At 46.4% G+C, this 13,261-nt stretch overlaps 1 protein-coding gene across 1 annotated transcript in view; it reads left to right on the top strand.

Annotated features, from left to right (window-relative positions):
- The window catches only part of CCDC162 (uncharacterized), a 150,019-nt gene that overhangs the window by 128,108 nt on the left and 8,650 nt on the right, over positions 1–13,261 (top strand). The window contains exons 35-41 of the mRNA XM_020876610.2: positions 6,559–6,708; positions 7,281–7,334; positions 7,983–8,150; positions 10,005–10,157; positions 10,404–10,535; positions 11,128–11,280; positions 12,501–12,710. Of these exons, the coding sequence (XP_020732269.2) occupies positions 6,559–6,708; positions 7,281–7,334; positions 7,983–8,150; positions 10,005–10,157; positions 10,404–10,535; positions 11,128–11,280; positions 12,501–12,710 (1,020 nt within the window). The remainder of the gene's footprint in view (positions 1–6,558; positions 6,709–7,280; positions 7,335–7,982; positions 8,151–10,004; positions 10,158–10,403; positions 10,536–11,127; positions 11,281–12,500; positions 12,711–13,261) is intronic.

Below are 13,261 nucleotides of genomic sequence, written 5' to 3'. Positions count from 1 at the left end.
TCCACATTTACATTTTTCTAAGCTCTTCAAATATTCTCCATAATTTTATAATAAGCATTTCAGTTCTTACTTGTAGAGAATTCACAAGGTTGGTTAAAGGTACACTCTTCCTCAGAATTCACATGTGATTTACATGTATTTGCTTTAAGCTTTCAGTTATACCCATTGTAACACTATGTATTCTGATGAGGGGGTAAAGTGTTTCCTCCGGGGTCCCTGCAGGTCAGTGGTTCTCAATCAGAGATACAGAGGTGATTAAGGTGGGACATGTGCAGAAAAATGTTTGAATCAAAAAATTTTATGACTTTCCTTAAAGGGAAGGAAATTCTTACACATGCTTCATTATGGGAAACATTCTATTAAGTGAAATAACACAATCACAGAAACGTAAATGCTGTGTGATTCCATTTATGCAAGGTATCTAATGTAGGCAGGTTCAAAGAGACAGAAAGTAGAATGGTATTTGTCAACATATAGTCTTTCAGTTTTGCAACATGGAAACAATTCTAGAGATTGATCACACAACGGTGTGAATATATTTAATGCCACTGAACTGTACACCTAAAAAATGGATAAAATGGCAAATCTCATGTATATTGTACCATGACAAAAGCAAAAAAAATTTGTGGCTTAAGATCTGCTTGTCCTTTATCTATATACATCACCCCAACATTGAAGACAGGATCTTCTAGGAAAGAAATATGGGTGTTAATAACATCATGCACAGCTGAAACTCAGGGTGCACTGATGAGGCTGGTATCAGTTGATGGTCATCCAGGATGTTAAGTCTCTCCAAAATCTGTGCCTGGTGGGCCTCAAGACTCTTCTGGATCATCTGTAGTGACAGGGAGTGTCTCTTTCAGTTCCCCGCCCCCCCACCATGCCATCCATTCCTGGCAGCTCCTGTTTCTGATAGCTCTTACTGAGCTGAATTTGGCCTCCCCACCATCTCCACCATGGATCCTAGTTCTTGTCCTTGGGACACCACAAATCATGGTTCTAGCCCGTCACAACAAGCCTTTAAATATCTGAGGGAAAGTCAGTCGGAGAAGCTCAGTTAGTGCCACTGCTAGCACGTGTGAATCTTCTGTAAAATTACAAGTGGGATGGGCTCCAGGAGGACACACCCAAATAGGTGTTTCTCCGGGTGGTGGGTAACAAATTGTTACCCCTTCCTCTGGGCAGTGCAGCCTATACCAGGGACACAGACATGGAAATGAAGGAGGCATCATGGTCACCTGGCCTGGGTGCCCCTGTGCAGAGCAGACCACACTAGTGTGCAAGGAAAATCCAAGCCCCGCCTTCCTTTCTTCAGACCACACCAGCCTCCTATCCTGCAGTCCCTCTATAGGCGCGCCCCACCCTCCTGGTCAGGCTCCTCTAATTTCATGGTTGTCTGACCAGCCTAGAGTGCCCTTGTCCTGGGTGCTGTGCTTTGATAGCGCCCATGAGTGTGTTGGATTTTGTCATAGCTGACTCATTAGGCTAATAGCCACCTGAAGCCCACACAAAGCCTTCAGGCATCCTACTGCTGCCACATTATTAGTCCTGTTCTTTTTCAGCCTGGCTCACTCTTTGAACCTCTCGAAATCTTTAAAAATCTGGATTTATCATCTAGCATACTCTGTCACCCTCCCGGGTTCACATCAGCTTACCCTTGGTATCCTCATTCAAGCTTTTAATAACAATGTATGACAGATGGGTCCCAATGCAGGGCTACCCACCCTGGGTCCCCTCCACACCGAACAGTTGCTTTGGGCACAGCCTTGCACTGACCAGAAGCTCATTTGTTTGTCCTGTCACTCAGTTCATGTTCTCCATTTGTCCAAAAGGACATCATGAGAAACCTTCTCAAATGTCCTGCTGAAACCCAGGTAGATTGCATCTGCTGTATTTCCTCAGGGAAAAGATTAATCTGATCTGACTATTCTTGAACCCGTGTTAGTATCTCGTGATTTTTGCTTCCTTCTCCAAATTCTAGAACACCAGACTTTCACAATCAGTTCTAATATATTGGCCAAATTTTATACCAAACACACTGGCCTGAAGTTAGAGACTGACCTTTTTTGGAAATCAGAACTGAGATAGTCTATTTTGTGGATTTCAGAGCCTTTTTCATTCACATGCTGAAAGTCATTCCCTCATTCAGCAAGTATTTATGGATCTCCTTTTTTTTTTCAAACGCTTTATTATAGATATAAATGTAAAGAGCACAGTCCTTGCCCTGAAAGAACGTATAGAAAAAGTTAGGTGAACCAATGATGTCCAGAAAAGGTACTTCACATTAGGCACTTTGATAGAAGCACAAATAGGGTGCTGTGTTAGCTCAGAGAAGGGGGAACACAACCTAGCTAGGGGGAGGAGACATGGGAAGTAGTCAGGGAAGAATTCCTGGAGGAGATATTGTTTGAGCCAAGTTATAAAGCATAAATCAGTATTCGCCAGATGAAAAAGGGCAGGGGAGGGAAGGCAGCAATCTAGGAAGGGAGTTCTAGCAGAGTTCAGAGGAGGACGTTGTAAAAATAAGTAGGGCCAGATGCTGAATGGCCTTGTGTGTAAGCCTTATGAGTTTGGATTTCATCCCAGAGTCAGTGGGAAGTCACTGAAGCATTTTGTCAGCAGAGGTAGGTTTTAGAAATATCGTCAAAACGCCGTGTGTGTGCCTGATGTTAGATGGATTGCTATGAGAAGCACAGTTTGTTTCAGCAGGGTTATACTTTTGCCATAACAAGGCCTGGCACCTGCCATCCTTCACCCAGGCTGGGTCTCCAGAAGAATCCATGGGATACTGTGATGCTCTTCCAGCTGGTGCCATCCGACACAGTTCAGGTTTAAGTGTTGGTGACACCTGGAGGGCACCAGGCCAATGGTCATCACTCTGGTTCTTATGGAACCCAGGGGCCTGCCTTGGAGGGGAAGTTGGCAGATGAAGGCCCTTGGTGCTGCACTTTGACACTGAGCTGACTCTTAGTGGCCAAGGAAGGCAGGGATGAGTTGCAGAACAACTTTTGAGAAGCAAATTTCTCTGAGACCTCATAGAAGGACTGTGCCAAGAGAAGCACGTAGGCTCCAGCCCCACAATAGATGTTTCTCTGGCGGCTCCACTGCTGCGCGGGGGGGCCGGGCACCGTCTGCAGAAGCAAAGGTCATGTGCAGAGAGGGACTGTCAGGAACTGGGCGTCTCCCTGCACCTCTCGGTCACCTGTCAGCCATGGCTGCCTGTCTGCCCCGCTCAGACATGGGCCACATTCCAAGTGCCCACTGCAGATGTGCTGGCGGGGCCCTTACGCCTCTCCCTGCCCGCACACTCACCCTCTGTCTGCCACCCCCTTGAGCTGATCTTTCAGCCCAGGCTCCTAAGGCCTTAGTTGAGCCACTGCAGGGAAGGAAGCAACACAATTTCTCTGGCCCCTGGAGATGCTCTGGGGAGTCCTGGCCATTCTCACTTCTTTGGTATAACACGGACTCACCCAAGGCTTCCTTAACCTGGGCTGGTTCAAATAGCATGCTGGCTAAGAGAGGATGGCAGAGGGCCACGGTGGTTCGAGCCTGCGTTTCTGTTTGTTTGGGATCCTTTATCTGCAGTGGTTATGGAGGGTTAGCTGGAGAAGTGTGCCCTGCTGAAGAGCCGTGGAGGCCCTGTTGGCACACTGCACTGCCCAGGGCAGCGAGGGGTGAGTCAATTGTGGCTGACTCCAAGCACTGGGCCCCACCCACCTGGCTGAGGTCACTGGCCACACCCTGCTGGCCTCCAGTGCAGTCTCATGACTTCTCAAGTCTTCAGGCTTTCATTGTACTCGGTCCGAGAAGTATTTCCTCTGTGGATGCTAATCCACGTAGCCTTGGCCCTGTCACCATAAAGAAGACGAGGTCCAGGGGACGGAATCTTGGTATCCTTTGCCTTGGAGGCAGCAGCTGACTCTGGCTGTCCTACTGCTTACTTGCCAGGGGCAGGATGAATTGTCCTCACCCCCCTCAGCTGAGGGACCCCCTTGAGGAGGCCCCGGAGAGTGAGGGAGGGAGGCTGAGCACCACCCCTGACTGCCTGGCTTCAGCTCATAAAATCTTCTAAGACATTCCATTCTGCGTGTCTTGAGTGCATTCCTGCCAAGTTGCTGCAGTTGATAACTTTTACCAAAGCTTTGCTATTTTTTAATTAGTATATATGTTTTATTAATACATATATTTTATATCTAATTATTTTAATTATATATACATTTTGTGAGTATATTAGAAAATAGAAATATGTATTAGAAAACACACTCATTAGCTTACCCTCATTGATAACCACTATTGTTATTTTGGTGCCTTTCCTTCCAAGCTTTATTTGTAACTTTTCAGAATTCTTGTACTTTTTAAACAAAATAAGATTATTCTATTTGCCTTTCTGTTATGGTGTACTTGACTATATGTTATAAATATGTTTCGTTGTCAACAAACATACATCCACATCACAGTTTTTGGTGGCTGTTTAGTATTTCCCTGTATAGATGAATGAGCAGATTCAACCTGTTTTCCATTATTAAGCACTTTAGGTTGTTTCCAATTTTCTTTTCTGTTGGAAGGACTACTATAAAGAACATCTGTTAACATATATTTTTGTGTATAACTTTTATCATTCTCTAAAGATAAATTTCTAGAAGAGGGATTGCTAGGTCAAAGAGCATGAATATTTTAAAATCTTTTCATAGATGCTGCTAGTCCACCCTCCAGAATACCTTGCTGATTTCCCCTCCCATCAGCAGTGATGAGCAAACCATTTTTCTTACTCCATCAGTACTGGGTTTTATCACTATGTGCCACCTCTGTTAATTTGCCTCAACAACTCAGCTGGCAAAGCCTGTCTCTGCTCTCTCTGGAGGTCAACGGCATGGAGGTTGCACTGACGGGACAGTGTCACCAGGATAATCAACTCAGAGCCAGGGGGACCACCCCAGGCTGGAAGGGAACCTAGTTTCTACAGCAGACTTCCAGGGAGCCTAGAGCTGTCCTGACACTGGAGGTGTCATAGGTAGTCACTGCATCAAGTGAGCAGGCTGAATCTTGGAGTGGGCCCCACACACATGGACACACTTACTGATACATGTAGAGAGACACATAGAGACCTATACGCAGAAACCTATACGCAGACCTATACCTATGGAAACATACGCAGAGAGATACAGACACACACAGACATGCACTTGTGAATACAGACACACATAGAGATGGACACAGCACACTGGCTGATACAGACATGCAGAGACACGCCAGCCCTCCCGTGGACATGCAGGTGCTGGTATGGTAGAGCTGCCCTACTGCCCACATATTGGCTCCCATTTCTCTTGGAACCTAAAACTAAGTCTGCCCTGGAGGGGTAGGCTTTTCCTCTGTTCCTTAATGGCCATTTCTTCAAAAAGGTGTTGAAAGGGAAGAAATGGGACAGCCTAGAGAGTGAGCACTATGGCCCTTTGACCAAGGCAAGAGGAGCGCCTGTCAGATGCCCCACTCAGAGGCCCCTCTGGCTCTGCTCCAGCCCCACTGTTCCCCACAGGAAATCCTCACAGCCAAGGGGATGCACCCACTCAGATCCCTGGCTTCCCTTCTGGACCATGCTCCAGACACCTGGGGCCCTGGGATTCCCTGAATCCAGGGCCTTGTTCCCAGATCATCCTCCCCAGAGAGAGAGTGGACCTCACCACCTGTGTGCACACTCTGGCCTGTGGTGTAGACGAGGACAGCTATGCAAGGGCAGGGACAGCTGGGGTGTCTGCTTACACATATACAACCCTCCCCCCAACCAGTCCCACCATGTGATGTGAGGGCAAAGGTAGAGAGCAAGAGGGTCAAACTGTAAACTATGCATTGGGGCCTACTTCTCCCCCAAGTAACCATATCTCAGCACTGAACTCAGAGTTGTCCAAGAATGATAAAATCAAACCTGGTCTCCCAAGTCATTTGAAGGTCTGTTTGTCAAAGTGGAAGAATTAAACATTTTCAGTTTAATAGTTAGTTTGGTTTATAACCATTAAATATTTAAGACACTTAGACCTATCCGGAATGTGAGCCTCCATCTGTATTTTTTTTTTAATTGAAGAATAATTGCTTTACAGTATTGTGTTGGTTTCTACCAAACATCAACAGGAATCAGCCATAGGTTTACCTACGTCTCCTCCCACTTAAACATCCCTCCCACCTCCCTCCCCATCCCAACCCTCGAGGTTGTTAAGCCCCGGTTTGTGTCTCCTGAGTCATACAGCTAATTCCCATTGGCTATCTATCTTACATATGGTAATGTATGTTTCTGTGTTACTCTCCATACATCCCACCCTCTCCTTCCCTCCCCCAACCCAGCCGTGTCCATAAGTCTGTTCTTTATGTCTCATTTGTACTCTTATCCTTGACCCTGCGGATGTTAGGCCCAGACCTCAAAGAGAAGCTTGCAAGGCTGACGCCAATGTTTTCCTATGGAGGATGAATGGACGTGGGTCTGTGAGCCAAAGCATTGTGTGCCGTGAGCACTCGTGTGGTGGTGCTGCCCTGGGGTAGCTGTTCTGAGTGATGCCCCTTCCCTTTCAGGTCACGTTCAGGAAAGACCACCTTGAGGCCTGCCTCCTTTCCCTGGGCTGTGATGTGATGGCCAGAGAACGCAGCAACTTTGAGAGCTACTCCATGTGTTACGAGCATATATTGGAGCACGTTAGACAGAAGCTCTGCCAGAAGGAGCAAGTATGTTCCCAGACAGATGAGAAATACACTGGGGAAGGTGTGGGTAGGGAGGCCCAGGAGTGACTCCACAATGCAAGAGGTGTTCTTAATGTAAGAATTGAGGGTAACTGGTACTCTCCAAATTTCTTTTCTTATTGGCTTATTTCCTTGGGCTCTGGTCTTCTCAGTTGGGATGGTGATGGCCCCAGCAGCACTGGGTTGTATGCTTTGGAGGCTTCTAATGGGGAATATAAGAGGTGAACAACAAGGCAGCTGGCCCTTTGGAGAAGATCCTCAGCTGACCTTCCCACTCTCAGCAAACACAGGGAACTTTGTGCTGTTTCTGGTCCAGCAAGAAGCCAGGATCCCTGAGTAAACTGTCTTCAGGATGTGCATCATGGGTCTCACTGATGAGACCATCTTAAAATGAGATCCTATCCCAAAGTGCAGTGGGGCAACAAGTACAGTCCTGGCTCCAGTTGGAGCTTGCGGATCTCAAAACGAAGCACCAGTAACACAAATAAGAGAAGTCTGGAGCATGTTGTACTGAATAAATGTTTGAGTTCGGCGGTGCGCTGTTTTTTCCTCTTCAGGAATTAGACATTATACGAAGAGGTCAAAGTCCACCTGAAGACAAGGCTGGTCAGGTAGGCCAGTTATTACTCTAAAAGCCTTCTTCTCCATTTTTCAAATCCACAGTCTCATCAGTAGTGAGACATGGGACATGCTGCTCTCATCTTCTTGTGCCTCTTCCTGTAGAAATCCCGTCAATGACTGGTCCCCTGCAGAGACATCCAAAGAGTGTGTTTGTACTTTTTAAGCAATGAGACTTTTTTCCCTTAGTTTTTTTGGTGACTCTTGTTATTTTTTATTGTTTTGTTTTTTCTTTTTATTGTTATTGGTTGGGGGAGGGGGTTGTTTTCTTCTCAGGTCAGCATACCATCTGAGGAAAAGGTAGTTAGGCTAAGGTGTCCAGGGAAGGCCAGTTTGGAAATAGAAGCCAAGACAGTTGAAGTATTTTCTCCATATGAAAAGTGCCTAAGTAGCATTTCTTCTGAGTTCATTCATTCATCAACCATTTGTTGAGCACCTACTCTGTGTCTGGGACTGTTCTGGGACCCTTAAACCTTCCTTAGCTTCTTCTGCCTGTACTTGCACAACAAGATATTCACCTTCTTCATTGGGCCCAAAGCAGAATGCCAATTCAACATTGATATACAAAGAACTCTTTCTGCAGTGGCTATTTGGAATTCCTGAGTTATTTCCCATTAAGAAAAAAATATTTCTGCCACTAGGTTGCAGAACTCAGTCATAATATGATCATGGAAATCACTGCCCTGAGAGCCCGACTCACGGATTTGGAGGAGGAGAATCTAAATCTCAAAAAGCAAATTAGAAAAGAGGTCCAAGAAGAATATGAAGCGTTAGTCCAAGCTTTGTTTGTGACATGTTTGCACATCAAAGTAAGTGACCTGGGTGGGATGTCTGGACAGTCCCATGGAGACCCAGGTGTACCTGACTTCCATGGTGGCTATACAGAGGGGTCAATAACAGAGTGGGCTTTGTGACAAGAGATTGTTGGGTCCAAGAATGCTCCAGCTCTAGGCTCTCACTGAAGAAAGTGAGTCAGAGATGGGAGGTCATTATTTTACCAAAAGAGACACTGAATTTTAAATAATGTAGATATTTGCTATTTTCCTCACTCTACTGCATTGTTACCATCTGATTGCTGTTGAGGCAACGGGGAGTTCTTCTTCCAAACCCCAACAGTTTTATGTTACTCTTTTGTCTACTGAATGACCATCTAAAACAGGAGAGGGCAGTGCCCTGGGCCTGGCCAAGCCCCAGTGTAGGTAGCAACAGCTACCTCCTAGAAGCTCACTGGGCAGATTCAGAATTTGAATCAGCTTTTGAAAATTTTACAACCCTCAAAACTCCCACTAGCTGGGCATATACAGTGTCAGGGAACTGTTGACCTGTCGGTAAAGGTCCACTCAGAAGAGGAATGATGGGTGCACATGTGCCCACAGCACCGTGGAAGCCTGTCACTGTCTTATGACTTCTGAGCAGCTGTAAGATGGAGACCCATGCCTAAAACAGGTCATTATTGAGCCTGGTCCAGCTGCCCCACAAGTGAGAATTTCAGTACAGCCACACCTCCCCCAAATCTGCCCCCTTCCCTGCTATCAGATGTTCCCCAGAGCTAGCCGCATGTGGGTCCTTCCATTACTCCCTCCTCCCAGGGGATTCCAGGGTGGTTCCTGGACTTGTTCCACTGAGAGGAGTTTCCACTGAGCCTCTCTGCCTTTATCTGGTTATTCCAGAGAGGACTGAACATTGCTTCTTGCTGTGATGTGTCCATAAAGTGCTTACAAATATTAAGGGATCCAAACCAACTTGCATTGGGCGTGGCACTGCAGCGAACTGTAAGCAGACAGTGAAGTCTAGAATTTACTAAGCCATCTTTCAGGTGTGAAATTGTTAAAAAAATTTCTTAGGTTCCTTTTAGCTTCTGTCAGATTCCAAGACAAGAAATTCTCTACTTGTCTCAGGCTCAAATAGTTGCACAAGCCCCTGGAGGTAAGGAATCCTGTTTTACCCCAGGGTCCCAAGAAGGTGGTGAAGCTTTTGCTGTGTGGTCACTAGCCAAGCTTTCTGCTGTGTCTCTCTGGCTCCTGCTTCCCCTCCAGGGAAGTGGTTCAGAGGTGACAGGACACCCCACAGTCACTCCTTACCCAAGGATGCTGGGTCTTCAAGTTGTGCTAAGCAGTGAGCAAGCTGTTTCACCATAAGCTGTTAGCCACAGCCACTCAGAATGAACGGGCTGTTTGATAATGAGATTTCTGCTGGAGCCTAGAGGGGAAGACAGCCGGCCTGATTCCTTCCTCTAATGTGTATATTTTAATGGCGTTCCTTGTTAGTGGCTCATGGAAAGTGTCTTATCTGCTCAGATTCTGCTGAGTAAACCTCATAGCAAAAATCCCTAGGTTCAAATTCCCAAGTAACCCTTTGTGTGTGTTTCTGGTGAGGGGGAATGGGAGGGTGATTTGCTTTTCCACCTGTGACATCCCATTATTCTGCCTCCTTGGCGTCTGACAACCACAGGCTCTAAGATGTGTAGATGATGAAGCCCTGCAGATTGAGGACAACACTAAAGGACTAAAGGGGCCACAAGTGACACTTTCAGACAATACCCGATGGAGTAATTGTTTGGTCAATGACGTTTTAATGTGAAATCATTCCTAAAAGTTGAGTTTTAGAAGGCAGAATGACTCTTCCTCAACTGCCCTTCCTAAACCTGAGTCTGCACTTCGCAGGAGAAGTTGGATGAGAATCAGCTTAATTTGATCCAGAAAGTGTGTGAGCTCATCGGCGAAGTAAGAACAGAAGGGATTGACAACATGAAAAACCTAAAGAAGAAGTGGGGCTCTGCCAGGCCTGACGAAGAAATGAAAGAAAATCCAGCCAAAGTATGTGATCTCACTTAAGAGTGGGGTATCAGCACTTCATCCTAGCGTCTGACCCTGCCGCTTGCTTGGGTTGCATTCCTGTTCTGTTTCCCAGAGAAAGCCTGTGTCAGGCATTTTAAAAGGGCACTGGGGCCCACTGCACAATTGTCTCATGTTTTGGAAGGCATGTTTCTGATGTTAGGATTTATGTCCTTCCCGAGAAAAGTGCTGGGGGCAGCCTTTTCTGAAATTGAGCCTTCTAAGCAGGAGCAGCTGCAGGCCTTGGAGCAGGACAACTGCGGCCTGGCCGCCCTGGTGCGCAAGCTGAGGAGCCTGGGCCACTGGAGGCTGGTGGTGCAGCAGGCACACTTCCGGGGCCAGCTGAGCAGGGCTGAGAAGGTGAGCGCCGTGGGAGGGAGGCCCCGCCCAGCCAGGGGGAAGGGTGGCACTGGCCTCCCTTGATGCAGCTGCCGCACTGGTGTCAGGTAGCAAGACCCACGGACCACCTTAAAGAATCTGACAGTTGCGGATTTCCTGGGAACTGGCAGTATCAGAGCCTGGGGAGGAATGGGAAAGAGCCAGAAGCAAATGGCAAAGAAACAAATGAGAGGACAGATCAGAGAGTTTAGCACAAGGAAAGGGAAAAGATGGAGTTGGCCAACTGTCAAAGCACTGCAAATCTTTGGGTTTCAAACATGATTATCAGTGGGAAGTGCAGTAACAGTAAGTTGAAAATCTGTTTTAAGGAAAATTGAAACCAAAGCACATATCAGTAGTGGTTTGGAAACTGACTTACTGTTTCCGAAAGTCTTTATTTACTCTGATCTGTCACACTGTTCTTAACTGAAATTAAGGAGGCAGTGGCCAGCGGGAGCTCTATGCTTCCAGAAATTTCAAAGAATGATGGATGATGGTTCAGAGACTGCTTGTGAAACTGAAAATGTGGAAAGGAAACTCATATCCTACCTTACTGTGTTTGGGATGTTCACAGGAAGCTGTGCAAACTAAAAAAGAGTGTTTGAACATCAAGCTAATGGCCGAACAAGAGGTAGTTTTATTTCGTCAGCAGCTATTGGCTCTAAGACAGGCCCTGGCTAGGGCTCAGGCGGACAATGTGAAGATGTGCAGGCAGCAGGAGAATCAGGTATCTGAGCTCAGAACCCCTCTTCCTCCCTCTCTGTCAACACATTCTGGCCAGGAGACAGGGCACTGAGCTGCCTGTAGCAGTTACCAGAGTGCCGCAGTGTGAAGCTGAGCAGACGGCGCTGCTGGAGAAAGAGGGCCTGGACCCCAGCTTCCCTTCTCCCTCCTTTCCAGCCCAGAGATCAGGGGCAGTGGCCAAAAGGCTTTTGTTGTTATTCATATTTGGCTAAAATGGTGAAATACTGCTCATATCTAAGATTGATCGCTCTCTCTCTCTCTCTCTCTCTGTCTGTGTTTCTCTGAGTATTCTTTTAACCCAGAGAGCATCTGGGGGTCTGAATCTCTGCCTCTAACACCTTCCTTTCATACTCCAAGAATGTTTTCTATGGGTGTGGTCCAGCCATCAGCATTATGCCCCAAGCAGAGAGTCTTGGTTCCTTTCCTGGTGACCCACACTAAATCTTAATTTCAGACGTTACTGCTGCTCTGAAGAACTGGCACCAAAATAAAGGCTTTTTAAAATCTAAGCTCTTAATAACTGTGCCAACCCTCTGAGCATAAATGAAGCAGAGACCTTAGGTTTAGAGAGACAACAGCTGAGTTTAAATAACAGCCTAGGAAACAGCTTGGGTGTATTTTAAGACATAAAATATAATCTGTTCCTTTTGGACCCTAATTCCTCCATTATGGTGTGCCAGTGAGCTATGATGTATAATTATGTGAGGTCACCCTACAAATATTAATCCTCATTATTAACATAATATTATAAGTAAGGATCGACCTTCTGGTAACTGTTGATTAGAAAAATTTCAGAACAGAACCAAATTATTACTGCTCTTTTCAACCATCTGCAACCTGGCTTTTTCCCAGACTTTTCTAGAAGTCAAAACAGAGGCAAGATTAGTGCCTCCTTTGCCCACTCTCTGTACGTATTGCATCACCCCGTTCTCCCCAGGTCTAGCCCTTCCATTGCTATCACATGATAAAGGTGTAGCGACACGCAGATGCAGTCTGTAGTAGGTATGACTGTTTGGTCTTGCTGCTGGTTGGCACAAGACAGGACAGAATGGCTGGGAGGTAGGACCTGAACCCAAGAACACGTCACACGATTCTGCCCCTGGGTTTTAATTGACGGGACAGTTGTGTTGGCCAACGTGTCATTCCCTCTGCTGAGAAAGACCATGTGCCTTTCTTGTTTCCTTTGGCTGTTTCCTGCCGCAGGCACAATTGCTGAAAGAGTTAGAACACAGAGTGACCCAGGAAGCTCTCCACAGGCAGCAGCTGGATTTAATGAAAGCCTCCAGCATGGAGAAGCTCTTAAAGGATGTGGAGCAAAAGGAACAGCACCTGCAGCTCCTTACTGAAGATGCCAAGAGGGCTTCTAAACTGGGCCAGCTGCAGCAGAAGAAAATTCAGAGAGAACTCCGACAGGTAACTCCAGTGAGAGGTAGCAAGTCAGGGCGCACCAGCCAGAGTGGTTTCCTTCTTCCTCTCCACACCTCTCTTGCCTCCACAGCAGTGTTCCTTACCTTGGTCACCCCCAGGAATAGCAGGGAAATGGAAATATCTATACCTGGTGATTGTTCAGGCTGCTTGTGAGCAAAGATGATGGCTTGAGTGCCATGAGGCCCAGAATCTTGGCATTTTTGTCACCCACTTGGAAAGCATATTTCCCCACATGGCTCTAATCTTTGAGCTAGGAGGGATCTTTTAGAAAATCCTGGCAAGTAATCTGGAAAAGCAGCAAGTATTACTGTAAGGGAATTTTATTCATGGTGTTTCTGGAATTGTAGAAATAAAAAAGGAAAGGCTGAAGTGGTTTCCAGACCCAGTATGTTTTTCAATATACCCCACAGCAAAAAAAAAAAAAAAGGAAATAATGTACATGTGGACTAATGCAAGTTCCAACAAAGGAGACCACAGAATAAAATTCAACACAAAAGGAGAAATAAAAAAACCAAAACAGCACTTTCTGGGGCAGG

This window comes from Odocoileus virginianus, chromosome 19 (assembly GCF_023699985.2).
Source record: "Odocoileus virginianus isolate 20LAN1187 ecotype Illinois chromosome 19, Ovbor_1.2, whole genome shotgun sequence".
Taxonomy (NCBI): domain Eukaryota; kingdom Metazoa; phylum Chordata; class Mammalia; order Artiodactyla; family Cervidae; genus Odocoileus; species Odocoileus virginianus.
The sequence above is the reverse complement of the archived record's forward strand: the minus strand, read 5'-3'. Positions and strand labels throughout refer to the sequence as shown.